The sequence below is a fragment of the Orcinus orca genome, chromosome 11 (genome assembly GCF_937001465.1).
Source record: "Orcinus orca chromosome 11, mOrcOrc1.1, whole genome shotgun sequence".
Classification (NCBI taxonomy): domain Eukaryota; kingdom Metazoa; phylum Chordata; class Mammalia; order Artiodactyla; family Delphinidae; genus Orcinus; species Orcinus orca.
In genome coordinates, this window is record NC_064569.1 from 71,605,574 (window position 1) to 71,619,496 (window position 13,923).

The following is a 13,923-nucleotide window of genomic DNA, read 5'->3' on the forward strand; positions in this document are numbered from 1 at the left end:
CAAAAAAAAAATTTGACAAAATTGAAACACAGCCAATAGATTGAAGTATTTTAGTTACTGCTAAATTTATTGAAGCAGACAACCATACTGTGGTTATGTAAGAGAAAATCCTTAGGAAACACACACTGAAGTATTTTAGGGGTTAAACAGCCATTTTGTATGCAACTTACTCAACGGGTTTAGAAAAATAACACATGTGCACACAGAAAGCAAGCATTTAGTAAAGCAAATGAGGCAAAATGTTAAAAATAGATGAATCTGTATTAAAAGGTATATGGGTGTTCTTTAAATATTCTTACAACTTTTCTGGAAATTTGAAAGTATTTTCAAATAAAAAGTTAGAAGAAAACTGATAAATATGTAATTTAACTAAAAAGGGATGAATTTTTTTACTCAAATACCACAAGCAACTCATAGTTTATATCATTTTAGAGGGGTCAGAATGACAGCAGATGTGTGGCCCAAATTCAGCAACTCAGTTTTTGTTCTTTCTATAATAACATTACCTGTAAGTGGAAAGGGTCAGAAATGTTTAGGATTTTTTAGTTTAGGAACTTAAAGGAAATCCTAACAGTCTGACACTATTATAGTTTCAAAGAGTTTAAAATAAAATTGGTAATTATTGTTAGATTTAAATACCAGCCAGTGGATCACACCCTGCTATTTGTGAGAGACAATCTGCTGGGTAATTTTCTTAAAAGACCCTTAGAAAAGTAACCTCCCCTTTTCAGGAGTATTTAGCTTATTTTTAAAACAAAAGCAAAAAATAAAGTGTATTCTACCCTATTGCTTTCTTCTGCCTAGTGCCTCTGGAAGAATTTTACTGCTCTGGCCCCAGAGAATCTTTCTGGTACCCATACTGGCTCCCACTCTACCCTCTGTTGTTTAAAGACAAAAGATACAGCAGCTGGGGCTCTGACCACTGACAAATAATCAGGGGCCTCTCCACTGGGAAACTCCTCTGGTCTTGGCAGAAACTAACATTTTAAAATGAAGGTAAAACAAAGCGTAAGACCCCCTATTTCTACCCAAAGGCCTATGCACGGGCTTGTTTTTCTTGCCAACGGCAGTAGCCAAGAACAGAGTTTCTCCAGTTGTGCCAGGACAGTGTGCCAAGACCAAATAATAGTGGACTTTTCTCAATTACAGAAACAAGAAAAAAAAAATAGGTGGCAATGAATCAGCTTTATTTTTACCCGTTTAGCGCTTGTTATCAATAACCGATACTGAAATCTATGATTTAGCACAATTTATGATTATACTAGCACAATCTATGATTTATACCAGCACAAAATAATCTATTTCGCTATTTTCAGTTTAACATTGTTTTTCAAAGAGTTGCATGATTTCTTTGAGAGAGCTTGGCAGTCCCAGGCCTAAGTGCTTCTATAGTCAGGAGCAGGGTGCATCTTTATTACTTAGATGCTTCACTTAGAACACTTTTCCTTGCTATTATAATTATTTAGTTACCCACATTTAGGGTTAAAAGTCAGATGACCTAGGGTTTCTTTTTAAGGCTCTATCACTTTCTAGTTGTTTAACTTTGGGCAAAATGCTTCTGGGTTGTAAAGCTCAGGGTGTCATTTGTAAAATAGGAATCACAGTAGCTATCCTGCTTTCCTCGCAGGGTTTTTCTGATCATCCAAGGAGATTAAAAACATGAAATCATTTTGAGAATAGAAAAGCATTATGAAAAGGCCAGCTACTCCCCCCACCCATTATTATTAAAGTTTTTGAACATAAGGCTAATTGATGTATATGTTTCTTAAAGTGTCTCATAAAGTGCTAGCTCCATAGTGTTTCCTAAACGGACACTTGCTGAGTGAGTAAGCAAATGATTAATTAAGTTTCAGGCTGCTATAATGTTACATTATTATTTCCAGAGAACTCTCCTAATTCAATAGGACATTGACCTAGACTTGCTAGGTCAACAAAGAGGATAACTTGTTCAACAAGAAGGTACATGTTCTAAGGAATTCTAAGGAACGTAGTAGAGAGTAAATATTTTAGTATAAACGAATGAAAAGAAATATGCCTTTCAAGAGAATGTTCTTGAAATGACAACCTTATAGTCTTTGAAAGACATTTTAAACACAGCACTGAGTGGCGTGCTTAACATACTTGAACTGGTAATAATTTTGATGGACTCGTCCACAGAAAGGACTCAAAGTTTAAGACAACTTGCACAAAATCGATGTGTAATAAGTATTTTTGTTAAGTTATGGAAAGATGTCAAGTTGCAGAGCAGAGAGTAACGCAAATGATTTTAAATTAACTCAAAGGAACAATACAGTAGTTAAAATGAATCAACATGGAACATGTTATACGTCAAAGGCATGTTGCAAAATATAAGCAAGTTGCAAAGTGATACATGCAGTATAATGGCATTAACATAAAATATGCAAAAAATTGGTATCTTATGAATGGATGTACAGTTTGCAATCAAAGTATTAGAGCAGGGCTACTGTGGGCTGTTGCACTCAACACAGCTCCAAGGGGGTGGTATCTTCAGGTCAAGCCTTGAAAACATGCACTGGAATGAAAAATTCCAGCTCAGAATACTTATTCCTAAGAGACAAAGTGAGCACTAATGGGTATAGGAAAGGGGCATATATGGGGCTTTAGTTATATTTATCATAATTCAATATTAAAAAATACATTTGAAGCAAATACTGCACAATGGTACCATTTGACAAGCTATGTGATGAGTACACAGGCATTACATTATTCCCTATGCTGGAAATATTTCTTTATGTATGAATACTGATACTATGTAATGAGAAAAACAAAATTGCTTAGTTACAGTAATAAAGGAGTACCTATAATCATAGCCACATATTTTTATTGTAAGGTTTTAAGAATCAATCACATTGCAAATAAATTCAGAGATAAAACATTTGTGTTCTCAAATTAACTCAAATTAAATAGGAGACTTATATAGGACCTTTTCAGGTATGAAAATAATTTACATAATTTTACACTCAAGCCTTTTTTGGGGGAAGACTGAAGGAAGGAGAGAAATCAGTGGCTAGCTCTAAGGAAGGTGATCTTATTTACTTTGGGAGTACAGGTGTAAGACACATGTGCTGAAATGCTCATCCAAAACTAAAGTTTAGCAGTTGCCTGAGGAAAAAAAATATGTAAGTCAAATTCCAAAGATACCTTCTTCAAATTCTGACAATTAGCAAACTCCTAAATGGCAGATAATTTCCTATCTCAATATGAATGAATGATCCCATCTCTTTTGTCAGCTACCAAAATGAAACCCAGAAATGTACAGTTTACATACCAAAACGTCCATCCCGGGGACATATCTGAGGGTTATCTTATAGTCTTTTGGAAGATTTGCCACCTACAGAGACCAAAAAAAAAAAAAAAAAAAAAAAGGAAAAAAATATCTGTAAGAAAATCCATACATATCAGTCATATTGTTTTTAGTGGTTTGGAGAAAAACACCTACAAACCTATTATGCTTTTAGTTACTACTGAATTTCAATATTTACATATATAGTGATTTTTCATTCTTGATTTCCCTTTGCAATCAAAGGCACTCTCCAGAAATAAAGTGATAATACAAATCTTTTTTCCTCCAAATTCAGTTATGGGTGGCTAAGTATAATCTACTGAGTTTTGGAAACATGATTTGAATTTCAATTTCCATCTGTGGTCTTGAAATTTCCCTCTAGGATTATATTCCTATTTGTTCCTCCAAAGGATCAGTAACACAGTATATTTTTCTTGTAAGTGGTTTACCAAGTGATATATCAACATCACCATGGAATCTGTAGAAACGCAGTCGCGGGCCACACCAGACCTACTGAATCTCATGTAACAAGTCCTCCAGGTGACTCTGATGTACGCTTAAGTTGGAGAACTACTGTTCTACGTTGATCCTAGAAAAAAATGTTTGCGAAATTTCAAAAGATCAATGATACTTATGAGTGGCAAATGCTTTATCACTTAATTAATTTAGAAAGATTCAGTTCTGTGATATAACTTAATCCACTTAGCTGGTGCTGAACGTTTGAGCTGCCTCAAGTGTTTATCTAGCTTCTTTTAAAGGCTTTCAAAGACTATCTAACCCATTTCCACCAGTCACTGTGGCAATAAGTTGAACAAGCACCTGATTTAGAACCAGGGAATTTGGAACAAATCTAAACTGTACTTTGGTTTCTCTCATCTGTAAAGTGGAGATAAAAGTACCCATGTCTGACAGTCAATTTATGAGCTGAGATGAGTGAACGTGCCAATCAATCCATATTCTTCACTGAGAGCTATACTGTCAACTGACTTCCAAGGCACACATCCTGGTAACTTACAGAGTTCTAGGTTCACTTGTCTCCTTTTCTACATATAGTACCACCTCTTACATCTCACCCTTCTAGCACAGATAAAATTTCCATCTGTATCATATGGCCCGTTTATAATATGTATAAACTGACTTAGCCCATTGAGTCTTAAAATAATATACAATGTAAAAAAAGTGGTTTTGCTTTATTATATCCTCAATGGGTCTACCTTGCCTTGGTGGACTCATTTTCCCCTTTACCCTGTCTCTAAAATCATTCCTGTTCCCCATAGTAAGCTGGGATGTTGTGCATGTTTGCCAGACTAGGTCATCTCTGACAAGTCTCCCAGAACACAATCCATATGGTTTCTTCTTGGCTTTGCCAATAGCTTCTGGAATCTGAGAACAATTTGGTGAGAAAAGAATCTAGTTAAAGGCATAAGCAGTCAGAGGGGAGCCAAGGAAGTAGATGATCCCACTGTGCATGCTACCATTCTACTTCCAATGGTACCATCTCCCACTCATCTCAGCCTCCAGCCTAACACTTACCAAATATTTATGATGTGCTGGCACTGTGCTTATCAAGGGCTTATGTTGCATGATCACACCCAAGCCTCAGAATCCCTTTCACATACTATCTCTACTTAATGAATGAAGAACTTAAGGCTCAAAGAGGTCAAGAAACTTGACTAAGGTCACACGATTACTACGTGTTAAGTCTGGACTAGAACTCAGGTCTCTGACAGCAGAGCCTCCCTTGCCTCTTAGCTCAACTACATATTTTCATCTATCTACTCTCTGCACACTTGTCCTAGATATTTTCCACTTGTGAGGCTCACCATCAGCCCTCCTCATGCCACCCCCAATAAAACAGTATAGTCCTGGGCTTCCCTGGTGGCGCAGTGGTTGAGAGTCCGCCTGCCGATGCAGGGGACACGGGTTCGTACCCCGGTCCGGGAGGATCCCACATGCCGTGGAGCGGCTGGGCCTGGGGGCCGTGGCCGCTGGGCCTGCACATCCAGAGCCTGTGCTCCTCAACGGGAGGGGCCACAACAGTGAGAGGCCCACGTACCGGACCTTGTTATTTTATGTAAGCCCCAGTGGAAGCCATAGCTGACCTAAAAGCTGGAATCAGAACGAGCAGCAACATTCTGTTTTGTTATGAACCAACCGTGTAAATGAAAGTCATTCCAGATGGAGAAACATGGCAAGAAGTGGCAGGTGTTCTGAACACAAGCTGCTTGACAATCTAGCCGTCCTTAAGCACAACTAACATTATCAGAAAATAAACATAGAATTGACCGAACTGGTATTCAGATAACTTAGGATCTGAGTATGTACCGAAAGGGCAGAAAAAATGTAAGCAATATGCTGGCCAATTCTGTTTTATTAGTAATCTATACGTAAAAATTGGTGCAAAGAAACCTTACAAGAAGTTCTCTGACCAGCACACTGAAATCTCCACACCTTACCACTTGGGGGGTATATAATAATAATTTCTGCATTAAACTGATTTACTGATATTTAATTTCTGGTAGAACTGAAAAGTAATACTATTTTTGAAAAATGCTTTCCAGTTTAAGTTTTCATACACAGTCTCTATCACGACCCCAGAGATAGGTGTTATTAAGCCTGTTTCACAGAAGAAAACAGAGAGGTTAACTGGCATCCCAAGGTCACAGTCATCAGGAGTACCTACTGGAGGTAAGGATACAAATCTTGGCGCTGTGCGCTGGTCTCAGCACAGTTATCTACAGATCAGTCTCCGCATTATTACTTTCTTGGCTTGCATTGGTTTGTTTCCAATTACATTTGGAAGAGAAATTAGGAAGTCAAGTTGTCTATTTTTATGGCTGCTTCATGAATTATTATATTACTTTCCAAGCATTTATAGTATGTTAAATAGCATTCAGAAAGCACAGAATTCTCTTATGTATATTGAGCACTGTGGAAATTTGATAAGAGTAGAGGGAGCCTTTGACCTAGAACTAGGAAGATAAGCTGTTCCTTCCAAGCAGTTAGTTTGATGTAGGCCTCACAACACAGGTCCCGGGGACACACTGCTCAGGTTGGATCCATGTCCTGCCACGTGCTAACTCAGAGATCTTAGGCAAACTACTTAATCTTCTTTAGCCTCAATTTCCACATGTGTAAAATGGGAATCATAGAATCGAGCTAGTGGATCTATTAAGACTAAACAAGGATTATATAACTTGTTTAAAATACGTAGTGCTTGAGCATGGTGTATGAATGAGTATGAGTATTTATTATTAATTGCAAGGGAGTGGGACATTCTAGGTATAGGGTTATACGCAAAGACAAAGACATGGGAGACCAGGGACAGATCATTCAGGCTCTAGCAGGTAGGAGGTAAGAAATACCCCGGGAAAGCCATTATTAGTGAGGGACCTAAATGTCGGGCCAAGGAGGCCAAGAGGGAGGCAGTGAGGTCCAGCGCGACCAGTTCCAGTGGAACAAGTTCCAGCGGGACCAGTGAAACCTCTGCTCCTCGTCTGTAAGATGAAGAGGGTGAAGTAGATAACTATGAAAAATTCAGTCTGATTTACCTTTCTCATGGAATTAAGCAGTGGTGCTATACTGCAGGTGTTTAAGCTGGAAGGGAACATGACTGTCAATTTAGAAAGGTGAGTCTGGAGGGATGGATTGGAGCAAGGAGAGAATAGAGACTGGGGGCAGTTTAGAACACCATTAGGAAAGTACTGAATATGTATTAAATATTTATACAGAGACCGTACGCTGAAAAAGAAGAGACATGGTTTAGATTCCAGGGAAGCATACTGTTGGGAGGGTGAAATGGATACATAACCAAGGCTCCAGATTTTGAAAAAACCAATCTATTCTCGTAAAATATGTTCAGGGCAAAAAATAAAATAAAATAGAACCTAACTGGTGGAAAATTTACCAAAGGTCCAATTATTCCAAAGGTCCAATGAACTTTGTGGTGTGGAGTGTGAGGATGTAAGTACTGTGCCAGCTCATTAAATGCATAAAACTGCAAAAACAAGTCACTCTGTGATGGGCTCACTCTACTACTAGATGGGCCCATTTGCTATCTTTTTCTGGATGTCTTAAGGACTGACCATACTCAGTGACACGAGGAGGTAAAATGCATACGAGAATGGCATGTAGAAATGCCGGAAACCCAGCCAAGAAAAAGTCTTTGCAAGCCAAACAGGCACTGGCTGCCTACCATACCCTGCAGGTATTTGGACTCAGGAGAAAAAGAACTCAAAGTCAGAACATTTAACTCCCTCTCTAGATCACTTATCTAAAATCTTTGGATTTCATGATTCAAATATCATTGAGGCCTCTAAGTCTCATGAAATCAGTGGCTTCTTGGACATCTTTAGTGAGACACACTTGTCTCAGTTGTTTCTCTCAAGTTCTAGATAAGAATCAAAATGCAGCAGTAATAACTCATGATTCCCTTGACACTACATAAAATGTTGCACATATGTGAACCTTTCTGAGGAAAGAGTCCAGTTTTCAGAGTGCTGGGAGACCCAGAGAAGTTTAAGAATCACTGCTGTAGAGCAAAAAACCTAACCTTCTACGCTTATATTTTAAATATCCCAGTTCACTCCTGCAGCAGCTTACTGTAATGCTGGTTGTTCAGTCTTCAGAAATAACACAGGACAAAGACTTTGCCTTTTAAAAAAAAATTAATTTATTTGGCTGTATTGGGTGTTCATTGCTCCACGCGTGCTTTTTCTAGTTGCGGCGAGCAGGGGCTATTCTTCATTGCGGTGTGGGGGCTTCTCATTGCGGTGGCTTCTCTTGCTGCGGAGCATGGGCTCGAGGCATGCGGGCTTCAGTAGTTGTGGCTCACGGGCTCTAGAGCACAGGCTCAGTAGTTGTGGCGCACGGGCTTAGTTGCTCCGCGGCGTGTGGGATCTTCCTGGACCAGGTCTCAAACCCGTGTCCCCTGCATTGGCAGGCGGGTTCTTAACCACGGCACCACCAGGGAAGTCCCAGCTTTTTGTCTTTTTATTTCTCCTTATAAGCCATCTTTTGTTAATGTTGACTAAAAATCTAACTAACCAAGTTAATTACCCTTTTTTTTCCTTTAATAACAACTCAATTAGTGATTTAGAAAAAATTAACATGACAACTCAAAGACTTTTCTGGGTCATATTTTCTCAGTGAAGAATATCTAAATGAAGTTAGATGACCCTCATTCTCCTTTCAGATAGAAGAGATTAAAAACATTTTTGGTTTATTTCATAGACACACTTTATAATGTGGATTCCAATTAAGTAGTACTAATTGAACTTCTATAATACGACTGCTTCCTAATCATAAGATAAGGTGACTACTACCTAGGAAATAAAATTCAAGAGGATGGAATGCTAATTCTTAAATTGCAGTTGATATTGACATCTTAAGTTAAAACATCATAAATTATGAACTGGGTTCTTATGCTCTAGAGATGGGCAGTTAGGGGTTCAAACCTCTATTCAGCTCCCTGTTTCCAGGTGAGGATTGTCAGGTTACTAACCATCACCAGGCCTCAGCTTCCTAATCAATAAGCTGTTGGTAAAAATAATTACCTCCTAGGGTTGTGATGACTAAAAGAGAAAATCCATACAAAGTGCTTTGCACGGATACTCACACAATAATGATTACTTTAAAAAGTCAAGGAGCAGGAGATTTTGTACCTAAGTGGTTTATCTTATAATGGAAGAACAATTTTTTCTTTATGATAAGATTGACATGCTTGGTAACATAGCCCGCTACTTGTCAGTTTTTACGACTATTATTTCTAATACGCTTCTGTCCTTTCTTTGCATACTATAAGTCCTAAATTTAGCTTAAAACAGAGAAAAGAATTTTCTACTGACCACAGGAGCAGAAATTTAAATGCTAAATATTGCAAACTAATCAAAATAAACTTTAAAAACTCTCCAGCTATCAAACCATTGTTCTTCAAGGGTCAAACAAAATTATGTGAGACCTCTGCTTTTAAAGAGAAGATATGCTTAATAAAGCTCAGAGTTCACCTAGAAATGGGAAGTCTCAGAGACTCCAATCTTCCATTTTAAGGCAGTGGTAATTATATCCAAAGAACATCGTATTTGAAGAAGAATAAAAATTCCGCGTCATTCAAAACTGTCCATTCAAAGTGTGAAATTTGTTATCTAAGTATATTTTTATAATCTTCCATTATTTTAAACTCTAAGAGTCATGTATTAATATAATCTACTTAAAATAAGTGCCTACTTCAAGACCAGGAAAACCACGAATTCTTGACTTTTAATTCTACTCTACTGATTTGTAGACTGACCTTGAAAAGACAGAGTAATTTCACCTTTACAAGATGGGGCTGGGACAGCAACCTGCCTTAAACATTTTGAGGAAGACAAATAATTACTCAATAGATAGTAAAAGATAAAAAGGTTTTTAAAAAAGCAACAAAGTCATATTCAATTAAATTCCCCCAAATGAAGGAAAAAATACCACAAATGAAAGGAACAGCAGGAAGAACAAAAGGAAAAATTAATTTGAACTATTTCAATATTTGGATTCCTCCTTAAATTAACACTTAAAAATCATTAAAAGCTACAGCTGAACCATCCCATAGATACAAGTTTTTAGAGTTTCATTCATCCCCTTCCCAGATACTTGACCCTTTCTTTAGGTAGGTCTGAGTTTGCCATTTAAAACAAGTCCTGCAACATTTTTTGGAAACAAAGCAAAATGTTCTGTAAATAGATGAACTATTATGCTGAGTAAACATGCCAGAAGGATTTCAAACGAAAACCACGGGGATTGCAGGGGCAGTAAAAAGTGTCCAATAAGAAATTTAAAAGGAAATGACAGTAAAGTCATAAATCGTGTGCTTCTGTGACATGAGAATCACCCCAAGCAAACAAACTTAATGTTTGTGGGCACAGTGCAAGGTGTCACCTAAAGCAAAGGAGGAACTGGCAGAATGGGCAAAGGAATGATTTCGGCTGAAGAAATTACTATGAAAAGCAAGGTAAAAAGGTACTCTCAACCCACTTTCTTTTTCTCAAATAAAATGTACCAAAGTTATGTCTGCAAAGAAACCAGATCCTCTTGTTCGATATAACCTCCTTTTGTCAAGGCATAACTGAATCCTTCCAAAAGGTACCAGCTAAAAAAAGTATCTCCATGGAATAAAAGGATCTCAGAGCTAAAAAGGGTCTCCCAAGTTATCGGATTTAGTAGTTCTTATCTTTTTGGGTGTCGCAGACGTCTCTGGGAAGCAGATGAAAGTTATACATGCTCTTCTTAGAAACACACATAAGGCACACGTAGGCATAATTTAGAGTTCCATTTGCAAGAATTTCAAAGTTTATGAATCCTAGATTAAGAACTAAGTATTGATCATGTCCTAGTTCCTCATTTTCAAAACCACAAGTTGAATCCCAGAAAGGTCTAGGGACTTATTTGTCCAAGGTCACACAGCTGGGTAATAGCAGAGCTGGTATTCAAACACCCCGGTAAGCCTGACCTACTTGAAGATGCTTTTTTGCCCCACTGTTCTCTAGAGAGAGGCTGTGATTATCTATATCCATAAAACTCAAAAGTGACTCATGTTGTTGCTTGAATTAGTGAAATTATGAGTTTTAGGCTAAGGATGGGAACACAGCTTCTTTTCAGACATGGAAACAACCCAATATTGTAAGTATTATGGCCTAAGCGGTCCTGCCACTTCTATGCAAATAACTATCACCTGGCATATTAGTCAGAAACATTAACGTTCCTACATCTCATCTCCACAAGCTGTGATTCCGTATTTCCGAGGCGGGCCCTGATAGCTATACTTTTAACACGTACCCTAAGAGATTGTGACTGGATGGTTCTCAAATGATATCCCACAAATGCTGATTTAAAGCAGTGGCTTGCAAACATTTTTTCATAAGCTCAATTGTTTTTTCAAGCCAAGTCTTATTTAGAAACCCAGACACATAAATAATAAAAGCAGAGAGGCTAGGTGGACTCTTGAAGCCAGTTTGAAAACCACTGTCCTAGAAGATACAGCACAGGTAATGGGATCAGGAGCTGGGCTTCACCACTCTTGGGTCTCAGCTTTCCTATTTTGGAAGTACTTCGTCTAGATTGTTTCTAAATTCCCTTCCGACTCCAGTATCCTATGACCCCACAAATGCCACTACTACCATTACTGACAGACAGTATTTAGCAGGCACTTGCTATGTTCCTAGCACTGTTCTATTCACTTATTTAAAGTTACTCTATGAGGTTAAGTACAGTTGACCCTTGAACAACGTGGGTTTGAACTACATGGGTCTACTCATACCCATGCTTTTGTTTTTGTTTTTTTAACAGTTAAGTACGGCAGTACTACATGATCCATGGTCGGTTGAATCTGCGGATGCAGAACCACAGCTAGGGAGGAAGCTTGTATACAGAGGGCCAACTACAAGCTGTGAGAAGGATGTTCCACTGCTAACTCCCGTGTTGTTCAAAGGTCAATTGTACTGTTAATCTATTACACTGATGAGGAAACTGAGGCACAGAGAGGTTATGTGATAATAACTGTGGTAAAAAATTTATATATACATTCTCTTATTTAATCTATACTACAAAATGGTAAGTAAGAACTGAGATTTAGAAACGTAGTTACTTATCTAAGGTCAAAGAGCAGGTGTGCCAGATTCTAAAATCCATTCTTTGAACCAATAAATTAGCATAGGTTGGTTCCCACGCTATACCAGAAAATCTTTCAAATGGTATCCATTTACGTGTGGTTATTGCAGACTGAGTGATATGCACTCATATATTCATAGAGATGGGTTAGCTCCCAAACTAGATTATAAACACTCTGAGACCAGGGATTATTTTATATCTTTCAATGTCCTACTCTATGAAATATTGGCTGGGCATTAAGTAGGTCTTTATTCAGTTAGAAGTGATCTTCTAAGTCCTTTTTCGTTACTAACTTGATCCCCCCCCCCCCGATAATCCAAAGTAAACACACTAATTTCATTTAGATCAACTCTTGAAATTAAAAAGTTCCCCTCTGAGTCAGGTGCTCGAGGGGTGACAGAAAGATTTTTTTCAGTTTAATGATTTTTTTACATTTGCCCTTGGGGGAAGGAATTATATTTTAGTGTTAATAAGTATCTCTTTCCAGGCACTTCTTTCTCCATGCTTCCTGCCATTTTTCACTGTATCAACTGATAGGTAACAGACTGAAAATAAGCAGATGGTCAAAGACAAGAGTGGAAAATCTTGGAAGGTGCTTATAATACCTACTTATGCCACTTGAAAATATCGGTTTGACATTTCACAGGAAGTGGTGCTCATTAAGTAGTGTTCCTCACACAGCAAAAAATAATGACTATAAGTAATTTTTCTTAAATACCATTTTAATTTTGGACATGCTCAGCGTGTGGTCAGATACACCATCACCTTCCATCTATGACTCCTTGCCCACATATTTGAAACTGGACACCTAGGACCACTTCAGACCTCCCCTGCTCATCTTAGCTCCATGGTTCTACCAGCAGCCCCATGAGAGCTGTAATTTCCCAGTTGTGGCCTACTTTAAGCATATTTTGGAGACTTGTATTAATCTAACATTTATATAAATCCATACAACATAGATAAAACTACTCATAATAAGAAATGAGATTAAATCAAGGTCACAATACTTTGGTCTCTAAACTGTGACAGAATAGACCATCTAGAGCACTGGTTCTTAAACCTCCTTTAAGGAATGTCTTTAAATGTAGATGCCTTCAGGCCTGCTGAATCAGTGGGGCCCAGACACCTATGATTTTCGTAAGCGCCACAGGTGATTATGATGTTGCACAGTGGTACACATCCTTACTTCACTGAACAAACATTTCATGAGTGCCTTCTACTGATACCAAATTTCGAATATAAACCTTTTCTTTTTAATATAGTTTCTTGATTCACAAACTAACATGCAGCTTGAGGGAAAGGATCATGATACATGTTTTAAAAAAAGTTCTTCATCACCCCACCCCCATCCTTATTCCTAGCTAGGCATATAGTAGGCAAATGTTGCATTGCTTTGGTCACCAGCTCCTCAAAGAAAACATGGTGATATATCTTCAGGCACTGCACCAGAGAATTTTTTTAAACCTGGACTTTGTAAGTATCCAAAGAAATCTGCATGGGGTGTGTGTGTGTGTGTGTGTGTGTGTGTGTGTGTGTGTGTGTGTGTGTGTGTGTGTGTGTGTGTGTGTGTGTGTGTGTGTGTGTGTGTGTGTGTGTGTGTGTGTGTGTGTGTGTGTGTGTGTGTGTGTGTGTGTATTCTTAATTCTACATTGAGACTAAGCCAGCAAGACTCAGATCGTAACATTAAACTTCTGTTTTGGAATTTGGCTATGAACCCAAAATAAAACACATAAACCGGGAAATGCATATCAAAATAGGAAAGATAAATATCTCAAAAAATATACTTTTCTTTCTTTCTACATACTACAATCCTCATTTCTTTCCTATTCTCACATCACGTCCGTTCCCTAGACAATATTCAAATAACTGAGTGCCATTTGGCTCTTTTGAACCATGAACTTAGAAAACTGCTTCTCAAACTTTGTTCATCCTGAAAGCACACACTGTAGCTCAAGCGAGCATGTACAATCACCGCTAGA

The 13,923-nt window shown here is 38.0% G+C and overlaps 1 protein-coding gene across 3 annotated transcripts in view; it reads right to left on the reverse strand.

Moving 5' to 3' along the window:
* Positions 1-13,923, reverse strand: part of KITLG (KIT ligand) — an 88,424-nt gene that overhangs the window by 35,628 nt on the left and 38,873 nt on the right. For 2 of the 3 annotated variants that reach the window (XM_004285106.4, XM_004285107.3), the window contains exon 3: positions 3,290-3,352. The exons of the other annotated variant lie outside the window; for it this stretch is intronic. In XM_004285106.4, coding sequence (XP_004285154.1) covers positions 3,290-3,352 — 63 coding nt within the window. The remainder of the gene's footprint in view (positions 1-3,289; positions 3,353-13,923) is intronic. 3 annotated transcript variants of the gene reach the window in all.